The following is a 17462-nucleotide window of genomic DNA, read 5'->3' as shown; positions in this document are numbered from 1 at the left end:
CTCAGTAGTGCGTTACGATTTTTACAGTGGAATGAATTTCGAACAACGAACTTGTCTCAAATTTTGTATTTCTTACCAAATATCGTATGCAAAATCATTACAAATGTTGAAAAATATTTACGGTGATTTAGTTTTATCAAAAACACAAGCCTAAAAGTGGTACAAAGCCTTCAAAGACTGTCGAGAGATCGTTGAAGACATGCCTCCTCCTGGGCGACCTTCGACTTTTTTTAACTAATGAAATTATTCAAAAAAGTGAAGGATATGGTGCTCGAAAATCGTCAGGCAAGTGTTAAAGAGATGGCAGAAGAGCTCGACATTTCTCACGAGTCCGTTCGAATGATTTTGGTGATTATTTGGGTATAAAACGCGTTCTTGCTCAACTCGTTCCAATAAAGCTGAATTCTTTTCAAAAAGAGTACCGTAAACAAATCTCTTTGGACATGGTTGATCGTGTGAATACCGATGCCATATTCATAGAGAGCATTACAAATGCCATTGTATATATCAAATTTGGCTACGTGTGAATTTTTCAGTCGATCGAAGTATATTAGTAAAGAAATTGTATGTGCATGACCTCAAGGCCATCTTAAAGTTCTTATTTATTTTCTTAGATACATCATATAACAAAAATTAACTAAGGTATTCCTTGCGTATGCACGTGCCACAGACATACTCATATGGACATATTTATGCAAGAATAAAAGTTCGTTAGGCCACGTAATATTATTGTCAACATTGTTTTAAGTGAGTTATCAACCTCTTGGGAAAACTTGCTGGGATTTTCGTTTGTGATTTTCATTTGCACATTAGTGTGATGACCACTGAGTATGGGTAATAATATACAATATTAAAAAAAACAATGACTGACTGTTAATCGTAGATTCTCAAACTCCAATTTCTTTACTTTAATGAAATGTTGATCATAAGTTGCAATCGGGAAGTTGTAAGAACACTATAATGAACGTATCACTCTCGAATAAAATTTTGTAAAACGCAAGCGAATATTTCAGCCTGCCGGAAGTCTTTCTCAAAAAGCTGTAGAGTATGTTTTCAGGACACGTGTCATTATTAATCGAGATGTAAAATCTTTATTTAGAATCTTTTTTTATTTCAAAAACTAAGCATTCAATTGAAGCGTCGTCAATTATGTGCGTACAAGTGTTTTAACCCCACTTAACGGCATAAATCATGTTATCTAGTCACACCCACACACTCATGGTAATGGCACAGCATTTCCCCCACATTAAACGATTTATTACAGATGAACGTTGTCATGCAAATGGACTGAAAAATCCATTTTTAAAACGGAAATTTGCAACTTATCTCAATTGAAATTCAATGAAGTGTGATATCCTTTTTGCCCAGACTGTGCCCTCGTCTGTGCGTAATTGCTGAGCGAGTGCGATAAATAAAAATCATACAACACAGATAGACAGATGCACTTGTGCGGAACTAAGTGGTGTCGGGATAAAATATGGAAATGTCTATTATTATTTATTTATTTACGGCAAAGTGTTTTAATATTGTGCACTTAAATGACAATAAGTTGGGCAAATATTACAAATATTTTACTGCAGAAAGGTTTTAACACTAAGCAAATATGTATTTTTTGTAATAAGTGGGTCACTTTTTTTGCCAGGAGCGCATTTTCTATATAGGTTGTCTTATGAAATATATTTAAAAGATGGTTTGTTATTTATAGCTTTTTAGAAACATTTAATCAAATAATGCAAATACAGACTGTTTACAAAAATATTTGAAAATGTCCATAGCACCTCAATTTAAAGTTCTTCTATGCTTCTAGTTTTGAGAAACTCCCGTCCTTTAATTTCGTCTTCGATTCCGTAAAAAGTATCGTCGTTGCACTTCTCCATCAAATTTCTCTTCACTCCATACTTCAAATCTTTCTTCTCGACTTTTTATATGTGTAATTTGAAGGATCTAGTCTCTATATCGTATAGTACGCAGTGTTTACTTTTGGATTTTCTATTGAAACCGTGAGCATCCTTGCTTCCGGCATCCATTCTTAGGTCTCGAATCGAAAGAAATTTTCACTGGAGCATAGTCTTCCAAACGCAGTGGCTTCAGTACCTTCAGGGAATTTTTTTTTTTTTGTTTTCGGCTCATGTTTGGAACGCAATGCACTGGATTGTTGGACGTCGTCTCCCCCAAAACTGTTCCATGCGTGGCTCATTGACCTACTAAATTAACCTAACCTTACCTATATTTATGATAAAGTAGACTCCCCAAAACATTTCTACAACATTTTCAACGACTCTGTGGTCGGGGGATTTCGAAGCAAACTCGTTTTTCAACTTTTTTCCCGTGGTAAGAAATCCAGAAAAACCTAATGGATTATATCTTAGGTGGCTTTTGAAGAGTATTGTGAATATTTCCTTAATCCTAAATGGGTCGACTTTTAAGGAAACCTAAGTTACTGAAAACTGTTTCGGGAATGTCTAAAACATTGATTGACTTTAAGGAAGTGAAAATACAACTTGAAGTTCATCATCAATTCTGAGTCCCATAAGTGAAAGCAAGGCCTTTCGGAACGATGTTGGATGTTCTCTCTTAGGAGAGTTCGTTAAATATTTATAGAGCTTATGCTACACATACATCGTTATATATTGTAATGTGGATTACAACTGTCTTCTGTATTCTTCCTTCATAAATCTCTATTTAGTTCCGTTTAAGTAGACCTTCAGAAGGATAACCATACTGCACACAGATTGAAGAACAGACTAACCTTTTAACCTTTTAACAATTTTGAATCAAGTTTATGATTCTTTTTGATATAATATTTAATCGATGGTTTAGGCCATAAATGTAAAAAAACGCCTTGGAGATCTTAAAAATTACTATAACTAGTTCAAGATTTTATTGTTCAAATTTTCTCATTTAGAATTGCTTCGATTTTTATGCTAACTCTATACCAACTTTTAGGTGTTTTGCCAGTGAGGTACAGATCTTAAAAATCAATAAAAATTGCTACTTTAATAAGTACATAAAGCCCTTTTCAGATGAGGCCCGGATAATGACTAGATTAAGTTAGAGGAGCACTAATCAAAAAGTGACTCAAGCAACTATTTGTCATAATTATTGTGATCAAAGCATATTTTTCGATAAATCCACTAAAATTTACAGAATCTCAAGCATCCCACCTCAAAATGATCAAGATGTCCTTGTATTGAGTTGTTCCATCATCCTTTTTAACAATTTCTTATTAAACTAAATCATCCATCCCTTAACGAGAATGTGTTAAGCAAGTATTTTCCGAATCCTTTCAATTTCCTTTCTAACCCGGAGTATATTTGAATTGCAGAGCAATTTTCTAAAGGAACAAGCAAACGCTTTTAATAAATCACATAGACGCAGCCACATCCTGCAGACCTACGCACACACACCACCATATGCACCCATATACACCAGCTACATGATTACCGTACAATTTCCTGTTTCGGCTTGGCGCGGATGCGTGCCAAAAGGCCTACATAAAATGTCTGCGCCTTTTTTTGTCGCACTCAGCCAGCGGAAAAGGAGCGAGTCCTTAGCAATACAACGAAGAACTCTGCGATATACTATATATTTATTACGACGGTTTCGGTGTATGTGTATGGGTGCAGAAAACTTGACTTAACACTAAGTTGAAAGCTTTACACATGCCGCTGTTAAAATTTATGATGATATGCGCTTGCATTAGGGTGGTACTTGAATGTGTAGGGAAAATTTTTCGTAAGATTTTTGGTATCTGCAGCCTAAAGTTAATCTTTTATAATTTAAGGCATCGAATATATATATTTTTATGTACTCAAGAGATCTAAAAGGTATGTATGTCCAAACAGGAAGGGTGAAGCTTTTTCCATATGAAAATGTATAAAAAAAATTAAAAATATATTCCGTTTTCTATAGCTTTCCAGTAGATTTTGTCTGTGGGAGAAACCGAAAAAATCGTTAATACAGAAATTCTCAAAGCATCACCCTAATGTTTCACAATGTACATATTTTAGATTAATGAGGAAAATTAAAATTTAGAGTTTATTTTTGTACATAAATTGTATGTTTATGTTTGTTGTTTATTTGAAATTTCAAAAACAAAGCAATTGGTTTTAAAGGAACACCCTAATGGTATACATATCTATATATGTTATACTTGGAGTGGGATTTTTGTCAGAGAACAGATTGATGTAAGAAGTAATCGATGCTCATTTGAAAACTCGAAAAAATTGGTAATTTGATTTTTTAAGGATCACCCTAATGCTAACATAATATTTTTGTCAGAGAATAAATTGTTTTAAGAAATACTTGACGTGCTTTCGAAAATTCAAAAAAATTGGTAATTTTATTTTCTTAAGCATCACCCTAATGCTTATACATATATAGAAATATATAGAACATTTTTACGGTAAAATATATGTACATATCTATATAATGCTGAAATAAATAATGCAATTTCATTCAAAAGTTCGAAAACGTTTAAATGATTTTTTATGGACCACCCTAATGCTTCTATATACAAATAAGTATGTTTTTCATATGCAAGAGGGTAAATTAACAAAATAAATATTTTATGTTCATTCAAAAGTTCGAAAATATCTAATTAGTTTTCACAAGGATCACCCTAGTGTTTTTCAATTCCAATAAGCCTTTTCTGTTTTGAGTGCAAAATAAGAATAAACCAATAAAATACCTAATTTATAATAATTTAAAAAAAACGTTAATAATTTTTTTTTGACCACCCTAATACAAAAAACACTTGTCTGTTGTGTGCTAAAAAGTAAATAAATAAAATAAATATTTTATGTTCAACCGAAAATCGTAAATCTCCTTTATTTGATTTTCTAAGGACCACCCTAAAGCATAAAACATATATGGCTTATTATGTTTGTCTGCATTTACCATCAGTAGCGTAAAAGAAAACGAAAAGCCACAGGGTAAATGACTAACATAAATATTTTATTGGTATTCGAAAGTTTGACAACACCGTTGAAATGCAGGCCCGGCAACACACACACACATATGGTCTGACATATACTTACATTTAAATATACATACATAGTACATATGTGTTGTAGGCATATCAATGGAGCTCTTATCGCGCCCTTCGAGTGGCATGTAGCATCTGGTGAAAGGGATTTTGATTGCGTGTCACGTGGAGATTCAAAAGGACAATTCGAAGATATTCGACACCCACACATGTAGATACTTATACACACACATATATGTATACACGCATACATTTGGAATAATTTATTGAAATGCAGCACAAATGCCAAATGGCTTATTTATCTGTAAAGAAGAAATTAAAGGGCTTAATCAATCAACATCGTATACGTCGAGTAATTAACCCAATTCGGTTTTTGTGTCTTTTGAGGTCAACAAATGCGTGCCACTTCACGAAACTGGGTCGACCTATAAGAGATTTAGAGCAAAAAAGCGGAGAAAATATTGCTGCATATATTCTTGATAACTTCGTTTTCCGTTTTCCGCTTTCACTCTGATACCAAACCCAATTTATTTCCTATAAACCATGAAGATGTTATATACAAGACACACACGCACACATACCCATGCATATGTTAACTATTCTAGCGATACACCCATGCACATATACACACATAGAACTGCCTGCAGCACACTGGAATTGGGGTAAACATAGATTTATGAGGCATTCAAGCTGACAAGAAAATATGTGTTGACCAACACCTCGAAATGCCGTCGCCGGCCAACGGCTAAGCCAACGGGTATTCTTTGCATTCTTGCACTGGATGGCAGGAGTGCGTGCCAGTATGTGCTAGAGTGTGGCATAACTTGTTGGCCACAGCTGCCAACCAAACAGCCACTAACACTGTGTCATTTGAGTGGCTTTATGGCACATTTTTACTTACATTTTTTTACAAGTGTGTATAGAGGGCCAACGGCTAGTTGTGAAAAAGTCATTTCAGTTTATTAATGTGTATATTAGGGTGGACCATGGTGTCTTTCGATGTGCTAGCAAGGGTTAAGTTCAATTAGAAACGTATTAATTGGATACAGTTTGATTAAATGGATTTACAATTTTGGCCTTTGGCAACTCCAAACAAGTTTTCAAGAGTGAAATTATTACAAGTGAAATTCGTTTAAGGAAGTTAGGATTCTTGTCGCAAATAATTTCTTTACATTGAAAACTTATTTTGGTCTTAACATTTTAGACTCCTAAAGACATTTTTGTTGAGTGGTAACCCAATTTTCTACTAATACTGTTAAACTAAAATATGAGGGAAGTATATATATTTTTGATTCATTGTCATTTCCTCTTGTCTCATTTATTTTAGTGTCTTTTTATTGAAACCTTCAGTTTTTCTTGAAATTGCGTATTCTTCATGAAATTTTGTACGACTGGTAACTCTTATATGCTTAGAACAACCCAAAATGCGAGAAAAATAAATATTTTTGTTTTTTTGCTTCATATTTTCCAGTTACCAAATATTAATTTGCGGTTTAGTGTTTAATTTTTTATTAATTTTCATTTCAAAAATCGATGGCAACCCTTAAAAAATTATCATAATAATATCTTCTCAAATTTTATATTAAAAAAAATTAAATTAAACATTCCTCTATTTAAATTAAATAATCGTTTTTGTTTATAGTAAATTTGAAAAGGTGGCAACTCTATGTTATGTCTGTTATAGATATTTATATTTAAAATTTTAATCTTTTTAGCTGTAAGAAATTTGTCACTACTTAAGTAAAAAAATTGATCAATTAATTTTTGTGTATTTGAAAAGGTGGCAACTCTATTTTATTATTCTAATATTCTATAACAGCCTGAGACATTTATGTTTTAAAATTTTTATCCTTTCAGCTGTATAAAATATGTCTTCACTTAAATCAATTAAATATTTCTTTTAGTATGTATTTAAAAAAGGTGGCAACTCTATTTTTTGACTACTATAAACATTTATGTTTACAAATTGTTATTTTTTAAGCCGAATAAAGAACATCACTACTTAAATTAAAGTTAACTTTTAGTGTACACTTCAAAGTGTGGCAACATCATTTAATGGCTACTCTTAAAAATATTTTTCAGAGTTAATGTTGTCAAATTTTCATCTGTATTAGCTGAATATGTAATATTTCGATATAAATAAAATATAATTTTTTTATAATTTTTTAAAAAAGGTGGCAACTTGATTTTTTATGACTATTATAAACATTTATGTTTTCGAATTTTCATCCTTTAATCTGAATAAAAAATATCACTACTTAAGATAAAGAATCCCTTTAGTGTACACAGAAGGTACAGAGGGTGGCATCTCTATTTAATGGCTACTTTTAGAAACTTTTAAAAATATTTCTCATAGTTGAGTTTCTCAAATTTTCATCTATATCAGCAGAATATGCAAAATTACTGTATAAATAAAATACAATTTTTTTTATCTTTTAAAAAATTGGCAACTCTGTTTTAAAATATTTCTGAAATAAAGTTAGCTACAGGTATATTTAGCTAAAAAGACTAGAAAATTTAAAATCCTTATAATTGCCTAAATAATTATTTCTGCTAACTACTTTTTGGTTATTTGGCAACCCTGCCCCGAAATAAAAAATGCATAATTACCCGAAATGAGTGTCTAAGCTGTTTTCTGCAAATTTTTTAATTTTGTCATGCTAATTATATCAGCTTATTTTTGCAAATAAGTCCACACCATCTGCCTACCACTAGCAAGCTTATTCCAAAAAACACTCGAGCCTTCTTGAAATTTTATTTTGTTGAATTTTCTACACATGTCCCGCCTTCGTCTTTCATTTCGTGAATTTAAAATTAATCTTCTCCATGGAAATACTTCTTTTTATACAAGCTTAAAGCCGGCATAGTTAATTTAACAAGGTGTGGCCAGAAAGTCTAACGCAGTACACACTTCAATTCTAGTCAGCTGCGTTGCTACCAGAAATGTGTAACCTGTGTCTCTTGCCAGCATAAGAGGTGTACTACATACGAAGAACAGATAAAAAGGAACACGATAACGTCACTAGTGCTAAGAAAATAACGAATAAATGTGTCCAAGGCAAAAAAAATTTACATTTTCATATTAGGGTGGAACAAATTTGCCATATTATTTTTCCTAACTTTGTTTCTGGCTATGCTTTTGTTTTTGCGTTATCTTAGTATCCTCATAGGTCACCATTAAATATCAAATGTGGCATATTTGAGCATTTCACCCTTATAAATGTATACCTCCTTTAGATGTAATCTACTTTTTAAAGAAAAAAACACAGAAACTGAAACCAATAATGTTTAATATCATTCGAAAGCGCATTCTTTGGCATCCATCATCCGTTGAGTTCAATTTTTAATGACCCGTTCGAGCATTTCGACTGGTAACAAGCGTAATGCTTTCAATCGAAGGGGAATTGCCCACATAGAGTTTAGGCTTTATACATATATCCCCGCAGGAAAAAGTCTAACGGTGGTATATCACACGATCCTGCTGGCCAATCGACCCCCCAAAATGTGAAATTATCTGCTCAACGAAGTGTTCTCTCAATAAATCTATTGACTGATGCGATGTGTGAGAACTGGCGCTGTCTTGTTGAAATCAAATGTCGCCGACATCAAGAGCTTCAATTTCAGGCAACAAATCGTCAGTTATCACAGCGCGGTAACGGTCGCCATTAACGGTTATCTTCAAACGGGTATCATTTTTGATGATTGCACTGGCCCACAAACCACTCCAATTTGTTGTTTTTTCTGAAAGACAGCTCTTGAATCTCTTCAAGTCATTCTTCGTCTCAAATGCGGCAATTTTGATTGTTTACATAGCTATCGGGCCAGAAATGGATCTCATCGCTGAGCTCATTGCCTCTCTGCATTTTTAATCTATGTAGATATTATATAGAAATAATTTCTGAAGGTACAAGAGCGTATTGTTTTATCAAACTTAGGAACTTATGAATGATATGATGAATGAGTGTGACAATAATTTTCCAGATGTTTAGTACATATGTACATATGTAAGTCTCTCCATTCTTCCGAAAAAAAATCATCTACCCATGCTTAATTAAAAACCGAGTTTTTCTGTTTCTTTCCACATTTTCGAGAGCGAAAATAAACTTCATCCTTTTTGCATTGTGAATTTGAGCGCATTTGCGAGTTCTTCCTCCGCAATTTTTTGCACATTGACCTTCCCACTTAGGCGAACTACGGCCATTGTGAGGCAAAAACTTGAATTTTTTGCTCAGTTTCCCTTTACAATTTGATGCCCTTCGCGCTGAAGTTGGTGTAGCATGACCACACTCACTCTGTGAGAGAGCACGTGTACCGTGTTTTTACGCTTGTGGGTGTCATTTGCATGCGTGATTTTTTGCTAACGATTTTTGTTCTTTTTTCGCTCAAATTTTCTGTGTTTTTTGAACTTCAATGCGGCAAAGTAATCAGTAGAAGCGAAGTCAACAATGAATGAACGTATTCATATGCGTGTTTGTATGTGTGTGCATAGCGGAAATGCCGCAGTTGGATATGTCATTGGCGAAACCGTCGCGAAACATTCATTATTCTCACCCACAATGGCTTACACGTGCCTGCTTGTGGTGCGTGCGAAGAAGGTGTGCGGCGAGTGGAACTGGGAGAGGGAAATGGAAGAATGACAGGGAAGCTAATGAATACAATTACTCGCACATGTATGCATAAATATAATATTACCAAAATAAACATGATTTAAATGTGTAGAGCGAGGACAATCAAAAAATTCACCGGTAACTTGCTCGTTGTGAGTCGGTGAGTCATATTTAGGTAACTAAGTGTGTACTAAGTCTGTATACGAACATTACGTTAAATGTGAGAGATAAAAATTCATACGAAATTTAGACATTAGTAGTGCATAAAAAGCACGGTGTGAACGTGAAATATTATAACAATATTATGGGCGTCACAAAAGAACTTTTTGGAAAAGAAAACTAAGTCTGCGTAACACATAATGAGAGTTCACTATTTCTTTAACGCTAACAAATACAAACTGCCTCATATTTTTTTAAAGCCTGGGTTATATTTGGTTAAGATATTCAAGAACCACAAAGGATCCCAAAATCTGGATATCACTCTCTCTCTCTCTCTTTATGCGTTTACTAAACTAAATTAATAGCTTTCAAGTGAAAGTACTAAGCGTGGAGAATTCCGACACTCCACTGATAACTATGAAAGAATACAGAAAGAAACTACATATATACACATATAGGCAGGCAACAGTGCTGGCCTTATCGTCGCCAAATATTAATACCACAGTAGTCAACAATTTCGGGAAGGCTTTAAGCTCACTGGCAGATGAACTCCACTTGTTGATAGTCTGAATTTTTGATCACAGGCACATTTTCGGCTAAGAAAAGCAGACGAGTTAGCTATGCACGTCGGAGAGAGTTTTGTACACAATTTTCATAAATAGAACACAACAGGTGGAAATCCTTAACAAAATGCATGATAACGAAGCAAATGTGGAATAAAGATGACAAAACAAGAACTTAAGACTTATTAAATGGGACCAGAAAAAGATGGTATATATAGCCTTAAAGCTACTATAATGAGGCATTTGCCTTTTGGAGAACGAGTGCTAAAAATAGATCTGCTATATAAACATTTTTGTCGCTGTTGCAAACTAATAGGGAATAAAGAAAAAGTGTTTCACTACCTCTGTGAACCTTCAGCTCTATCGCGAACCCCCTCGAGATCACCAAATGATTTCGACGAAGCGATGAAATGAGATAGCCAGAACACAGAGGTCTTAGTATAGTGCATCAAAATGTCGCATTTAGCGCAGATTGAGCCCGGGGAGGCTGCACTTCCAACTACCTAGCTGAACAGCTAAAAATGACCGTTCTTTATGATACTTAAAGCTCCCCAGTGTTGACTACAAATATCCTCATAAATCAACAAAGCATTCTGAACCTATCGCAAATTTATTGAGACGGTTAATATTTACTCTAGTCAATTACTTGCTTCGCAGGAAATGTGAGTACCTATGGGTTTCCAAGCAGATGACCGAAAATGATAGTTAAAACTTATTTATTTATCTTAATTATTTCTAGTGGTTTAGGTAAGGGATCATCCATCATTTACTGATAGAAAATTTTTCAATTCAAATTCGTAATCAGAACACTGACACCGCAAAAACCCCACAGGCCTCGTCTCTTTTGTATAAAAATGAATTGAAATAACTTGAAAATGTAGATTTGTTTCTCTCTCATTATCAAAGTATTTTAAAGAAAATTACGGTAATTCCTTAAGGAATAAAATCCAATCATCCATAATTTAAGCTTTAATATTCATTGATATTAGTTCAAACGATTGATCCAAGTAGAAGTACTTTTTTCAATCGCTTTTTTTGACAGATCTGCGTGAGTCGTGTCAATATTTTTTTTGTTCAGCCTGAACAACATTTACAATTCGTCCAAATTTATTACAAAAATCCACGTTCGGTAAAGAATGAATTTCGCGCTCTTCGCTCAACTTATTCGCAACACCATCACCCATCCTAAGACCCAACATTCATTATTGGATAATATTCGACAGAATAAACCACATCCAGTGCGTAATGAAGATATAGTATAGCAGCCATAGCTACACGAAGACCGTGAAGAGTCGATTTGGCGCCGTTCGCAGCAACTCGGACTGATGTATGGACCGACTTGGCACATTTTACGTCGAGATCTTAAATTGAAAGCGTACATTATACAGTTTGTGCAAGAACTGAAGCCGCACGACCTTAGCACGTGACATCGCATCGCTCTACGGGCTCCTGAAAAGTTCAAAGAAGATCCAACGTTTTTGTGCCAAAATTTGTTCCGCGATGAAGCCCATTTCTGGCTTAATAGGTATGTAAGCATGCAAGATTGCCGCATTTTGGACAAAGAATAACCTGAAGAGATTCAAGTCCTGCCATTTCATCCAGAAAAAACAACGACTTGGTGCGGTTTGTAGACCAGTGAAATCAGTGGTCCATATTTCTTCAAACACCATGCCGGTAGGAACACTCCGGTGAGCAGATAATTTCACGATTGGCCACCAAGATCAATTGAACGAATTTGGCAAGCGTAAATTTTTACACGGACTTTTCCCGAAGCACTGGTTACGACGGTTCTGGGAGGTTCCAAACATGTCCACTTAAAATTTTAACAGCTGGATTACCGTAACCTCATTTAGTAAGCCACATATAACTAATTGTTTTTTTTGTTTTCAGTACAATATTTTGTTATAAACAATTTATGATAATTTTTTCGGCCTAAAATTGAGTTTATATTTCTACAGGTCGGCGAAATAAAAAAAAGGGCGTAAAACTAATATTACGTAGATTACTATAATTTTTTTTTTTTCATTTTGTAGCATGAGTTTCTAGAATCATCATTACGAGAAGAGCCCATCTTGAAAAAAGATCATTTCGAATATGGAACCCTTAGCCGCCATTTTGTATCGAAATATTAATATAAACTTTTTTGGATACTAAAATAAATGTTTTTATTGTGCTTGAAGACAAAATTATTATTCCGTTTGATTTACTCTCAGAATAAAGTATCAAAGTTAAAAGGTGTCTCATAGCTCTAGTCTAACCTACCTAACATCCAGTGCCAGAATTGAGTACTCACAGCATGAGAAAAACAATGTTTTCTATTTCTTTAAAAAATAGTCCTTAATGCCTTCAGCTATCTGTTAAGACTGTCGTGATATTTCGTCACGGGCATTACCGGTTTCACTGACAATATTCAGAGGGCCTTTGGAAAAAAAATATGAATCTCAGCCCACATAAATGAAAACAAGTCAGCTAAGCTGCTGATAGCACTCGAAACAACTCCATTCACTATTATTATTAATAAGGTAGGATGAAATTCGTGTCTAAGTCAAAATTCTTTTTGGATATAAAGCTTTTCATTGTCGAATTGTATAATAACTTAAATATTACTGAACAAAGTTAGCACTCACAACGCGTTTAAACTTAGAAAGCAATATGGTTTCAAATATTAAAGAGTTCTTTAGGAGAGGAACATTATATAACGGTTAATTAATATTTAAAACTATATCCATTTAGTTAAACTAACTGTTTACCATTTCAAAATCGCTGTTGGTCTCCGTTTCAAAGATGTTTTACTTTCATTGCACAAAACTCGCGTTAATTTTCAAAAATTATTTGCGATAGACAATTTCGTAAATTTTCATTTGTATGCACCATATAGTTTGACTTTTTGTTACTGCCGCTCCGGCGTAGAGTTGCGTCTGCTAACTGCGCTTGGTTTTTAATATCAATAGAAAATAAGCGGACATTGCGATGTACCGTTATTGGAAATGCAACAGAACGAATGCTTTCCAGTCTCGTTCAATGTGCATGCCAGCTATTGAAATTCAATTACGCATACATATGTATGTACATATATGGTATACCGCGAATAAATATAGACATTATACTTTCTATACACACAGCTACACAAACCTGTAAGGCTTTCTGCATAAAATGTGGGATTTTATCGCGTTAAATGAGGGCGCTACCACACTTTATTAACCCGAGCTATACATTCCCATGCATGTGGGTGTGGTTGTGCTTCGCTTTTGGTTCGAATATCAATTGCAATAGAGAATGAAGCAATAGTCTTACAAGAACTTGTATTTATTCGTAAATTTTATACCACTGACGGCATGAGCGAATGAGACAATTTCAGGGCAACAGGTCGTTTCGTGACCATCAAGAGGAATTGTAAACTATTTTTTTGTTTTAAGAGCAAATTTTTTATTTTAATTAAAAAAATAAACTCAATAAAACCAAAAACAGTGGGTAAACCAATTCGTTTTTCTATATATGGTACCAATAATAATCAAGGAATTGAGCACTTGAAATTGTACGCGCTAATAAATCCTGAATTGTTCTTTGCATCTACATAGAATGTATTGAAATTCATTAGTCCTCACCAGGATAAAGTTGCTATGAAAAAGCATAAACTTAGTTGAAGAATATAGCATCTTGTAGAGAAAACACAGCTTCGTTTCTTACTAAGTGTTATCAAATAATAAAAACGAAGACATCAGAGTACCGATAAAGGTCCCTATAGTACTGATATGTCCAAGCGCAATATTACTTTATCTTCGTTGTTACATTATTATATATATTAATTTGTACTTCCAAGGCAATTGTTTTTGAATGAACTTTGATACCAGTAGCAAAAAAAAAACAGTCAGAAACGGAAACATCGTTACAGAAAAAATAATAATTTTAAGCATAAGGAATAATACAAAATAAATTCTTTCACAGATCAGTCAATAGAGAGTACATAAGGTATTTTCATTTAAGCCATACCGAAAAATATTATGGCAAAAATAAAATAAAATTTAACATAAGGCTTCTATGCCACTACAAGTAAGCCATCGCTTGCATTGTTCGACAGAGTCAATCTAACATGTTTAAACTCACGTCTTGTCACCAATGGTTATATTTTTGATGAATGCCAAGCACATTTTTTACGACCTTTATCCGACGTAATTTTAGCAAAAGTTTTAGGCCTTTAGTCTACCAATGACACACTTTGTTAATAACTCAATAACATTTCTTAAAAATCTTACCGCTGGTAGTGGAAATTAAATACCTTTCATTGAGTACGGATATTTTCATTCTAATTTTTTTGATGTGTATGCCTTTTTATGCAATTTTTAAATCTAACCTATCTTATTAAATATATGTCTATCAGCAAATTTGCATCTTAAAAAAACAGCTGCGGAACAGACTTTTATTGACATATCTCTGGAGATCAAAAATTTTCACATGAATATAAAAAATATTGAAGCAATCTAAGAGAAAATGTTTATCTATTCGGTTTGGGTGTGCAGTTTATATGGACCAGTCTGGGTTTGATCCGTCGTTTTACACACTTGGCGACAAGTTGGGAATCCCCTAGCTAAATTTTTGGTTTGTTAAAACTTATTGCTTTATGAGACTATATGAAACATCTAATTATAACAATGGACCGTCCTAAAGTTCTAAAAATCGACAACATGTTACAACAAGTTTTGAAATTCGTTAATCCACTTTATGGGTATGGAACCTAACCATGTGCTCTGTATTCAGCTCAGCAGGCCTGAGATAAGCACGTTTCTAAATGAACCGTTGGCATGCCATGATCAGAGTAAAACAAAAATTAAATTGGAAAAAGAAATATTGTGGTATCTATGAATTTCAATATGCAATTAAGTATGTACGTTATATCGAGCTTTGTTACTGAATTGAATTGAATTTTAATGTTAAGTCGTGTTTAAGTAAACTAAGAAAATAACTACTGCGTCTACCAATAGGAAAGACATGATTTTGACACCTTGTGTCGTCCATGTTTATTTATGGATTTGTGTCAAATAAATTTTGTCAGTGTGTTCTATAAGCTTTGCCATTTTATTATATTACGTTTCATTTTGGTACAAAGCTTGTAAATTGTCCTAGATTACTATGCAATTTCACGTTCATCGAAAAGACAGCTTCTCAGATGAGAACCATTCCTGGCTTAATGGCTTCATCAAAAAAACAAAATTGTCGTCATTGGGGTAAGTCAAGTCCTCGCGTAGTTTAGGAAACGCAATTGCATCAACAAAAAATTTACTGTTTGGTACGGATTGTGGTATGTCGGAATTATCGGACCTTACTTTTTTCGAAATGGTTGGTTGTTTAAGTGGCTGAAATATTCTATTATTTAAAATTCAATATCAAAATGACCAGTAGACTCGAATTTGTGGTCCAACCCGAAAATAGTCAAACAGGACAAATTGATTTTTCACTATTTCAAATATTAGTAGTTTGTAAAATTGGTTATGCGTCCAAAGTGGGCTTCTCAAAATAATGCTTTAACGAAACTATTGTATTTTAGTTTTATGAAGAGGAAGGTTAATATTATTTCGGTGCGAATTAATTTGCTAGATCCGTGCCTTGCTTAAAAAAAACTGATATTTCGACGTGAGAAATTTTGTTGGAAAATTTGGTCTTTTTCGATTTCAATTCTAATAAGGTTTCCTTCATAGTATTTTAAATAAAACAAGAAAAACGTTAACTTCAATGGCACTGTAGTTCTCGTAAGATTTCGAAAGATTCCTTACAGCCACTTGATTGCTATCTCACTTTGTTTGGCAGGTATGTGTGGTAATGGTCTGATGTCGGTTCTGGAGAAAAGGACGTGAGTATTATAGTATATCTTATATGAGTATATCTTAAACTATCTACCACAGTTTATACCATTTGATTTGAAAAAATGTACTGGTTAAACACTATTATACTTCCTTCAATAATTTCTAAATAATTTTGTTTTGGGAAAAATTTCCTTAATTCACATATATGTGACACAGTTAAGACAATTTTACGCCAATGTAGCACACATTTAAAAGTTCAAAACTACAAAAGAAATCAATTTCACGCAATTGCAAAGAAAACTACAATAAAATATGCCTGAGACAATTGTTGCTATTGACTTACCTCACCGAGCATTTGCGGCTGAGCTCGAAACTCGACGGAACCACCTGATGAACGTCTCGGCTTGTTCATATCCAAACGCAGTATGCCTGCTGGACGTACGCGACGCCGCTCACCCAACGCCTGCAATGCGGGCAACGGCGGCGGTGGTGAGGTGGAAGTTGTGGCCACCATCTCGACGGCGGCAGGTGTTGGTGCAACATGTGACAAGATGTCCATTGCATTGACTGCAGTGGCGATCGGCGGCAGTGTTAGAGGAACAGTCTGTGATGAAAGTGTCGTTGGTGGTTCAACGATTGTGGCAGTAGTGATGGCAACAGCAGCGTTAGTGACTGTTGGATAGCATGTTTGTGTTGTCTCCGAGTTCGTGATTGCCACTGCTGCGCTTGCGGAAGCTGCAGCGCCCGCAAAGCCGTCGCTAGTGGTACTTTCGGCTGGCTGTTGCATTCCGTGAGAACTTTAAATAGTTTTCTGGCTTTCTAAGCGCTTTGATTTGTGATGATGGCTTCAAAACGACTCACCGCTGTGAGGAGCCTGTACGCGAAGGAGACTCAGTTCGGGACACGTCCGTTGTGCACCGTATTCACGACCGAACTATGTTGCTAATAATAATTACCAGACCGCAGCCAACTGGAAAATAAGCAAGTGAAGCGAATTGTTGTCACTGACCATCCCCATGCCTACCCTCCCCACTTGCCAGTCACAACCATTGTTTTCGTCTAAGTACATGCATATTCGCCTCTGCATAGATGTGTGAGTGTGTGTGCGCATATGTGTGAACAAATTGTTGCTTCGCCTGCGCGGCTGCTACTGCGTCCTCCCTCACCGTTCAAGCCCACTGCTGCTCGCGCCTCCGCCGTTGTTTATGAGGCGCAATAACATGTTTGCGCCATTTCGCTTGTCTCCTTTTCATTTTTTGCCACTTTCCGCCACATTTTTATTTCGCTTAGCTGGCAGTTTTTTGTGTGCGCTGACGCTGATCCCAGTCATTCATTGTCATTCACTTAG

At 34.7% G+C, this 17462-nt stretch overlaps 1 protein-coding gene across 1 annotated transcript in view; it reads right to left on the bottom strand.

The window, feature by feature from the left end:
- The window catches only part of LOC105230122 (transmembrane channel-like protein), a 58013-nt gene extending 40846 nt beyond the window's left edge, over nucleotides 1–17167 (bottom strand). Inside the window, exon 1 of the mRNA XM_049457691.1 lies at nucleotides 16458–17167. Within this exon, the coding sequence (XP_049313648.1) occupies nucleotides 16458–16901 (444 nt within the window). The 5' untranslated portion in view covers nucleotides 16902–17167. The remainder of the gene's footprint in view (nucleotides 1–16457) is intronic.
- Nucleotides 17168–17462: the final 295 nt, after the last annotated feature.

This window comes from Bactrocera dorsalis, chromosome 5 (genome assembly GCF_023373825.1).
Source record: "Bactrocera dorsalis isolate Fly_Bdor chromosome 5, ASM2337382v1, whole genome shotgun sequence".
In the NCBI taxonomy this organism is placed as follows: Eukaryota; Metazoa; Arthropoda; class Insecta; order Diptera; family Tephritidae; genus Bactrocera; species Bactrocera dorsalis.
The sequence above is the reverse complement of the archived record's forward strand: the minus strand, read 5'-3'. Positions and strand labels throughout refer to the sequence as shown.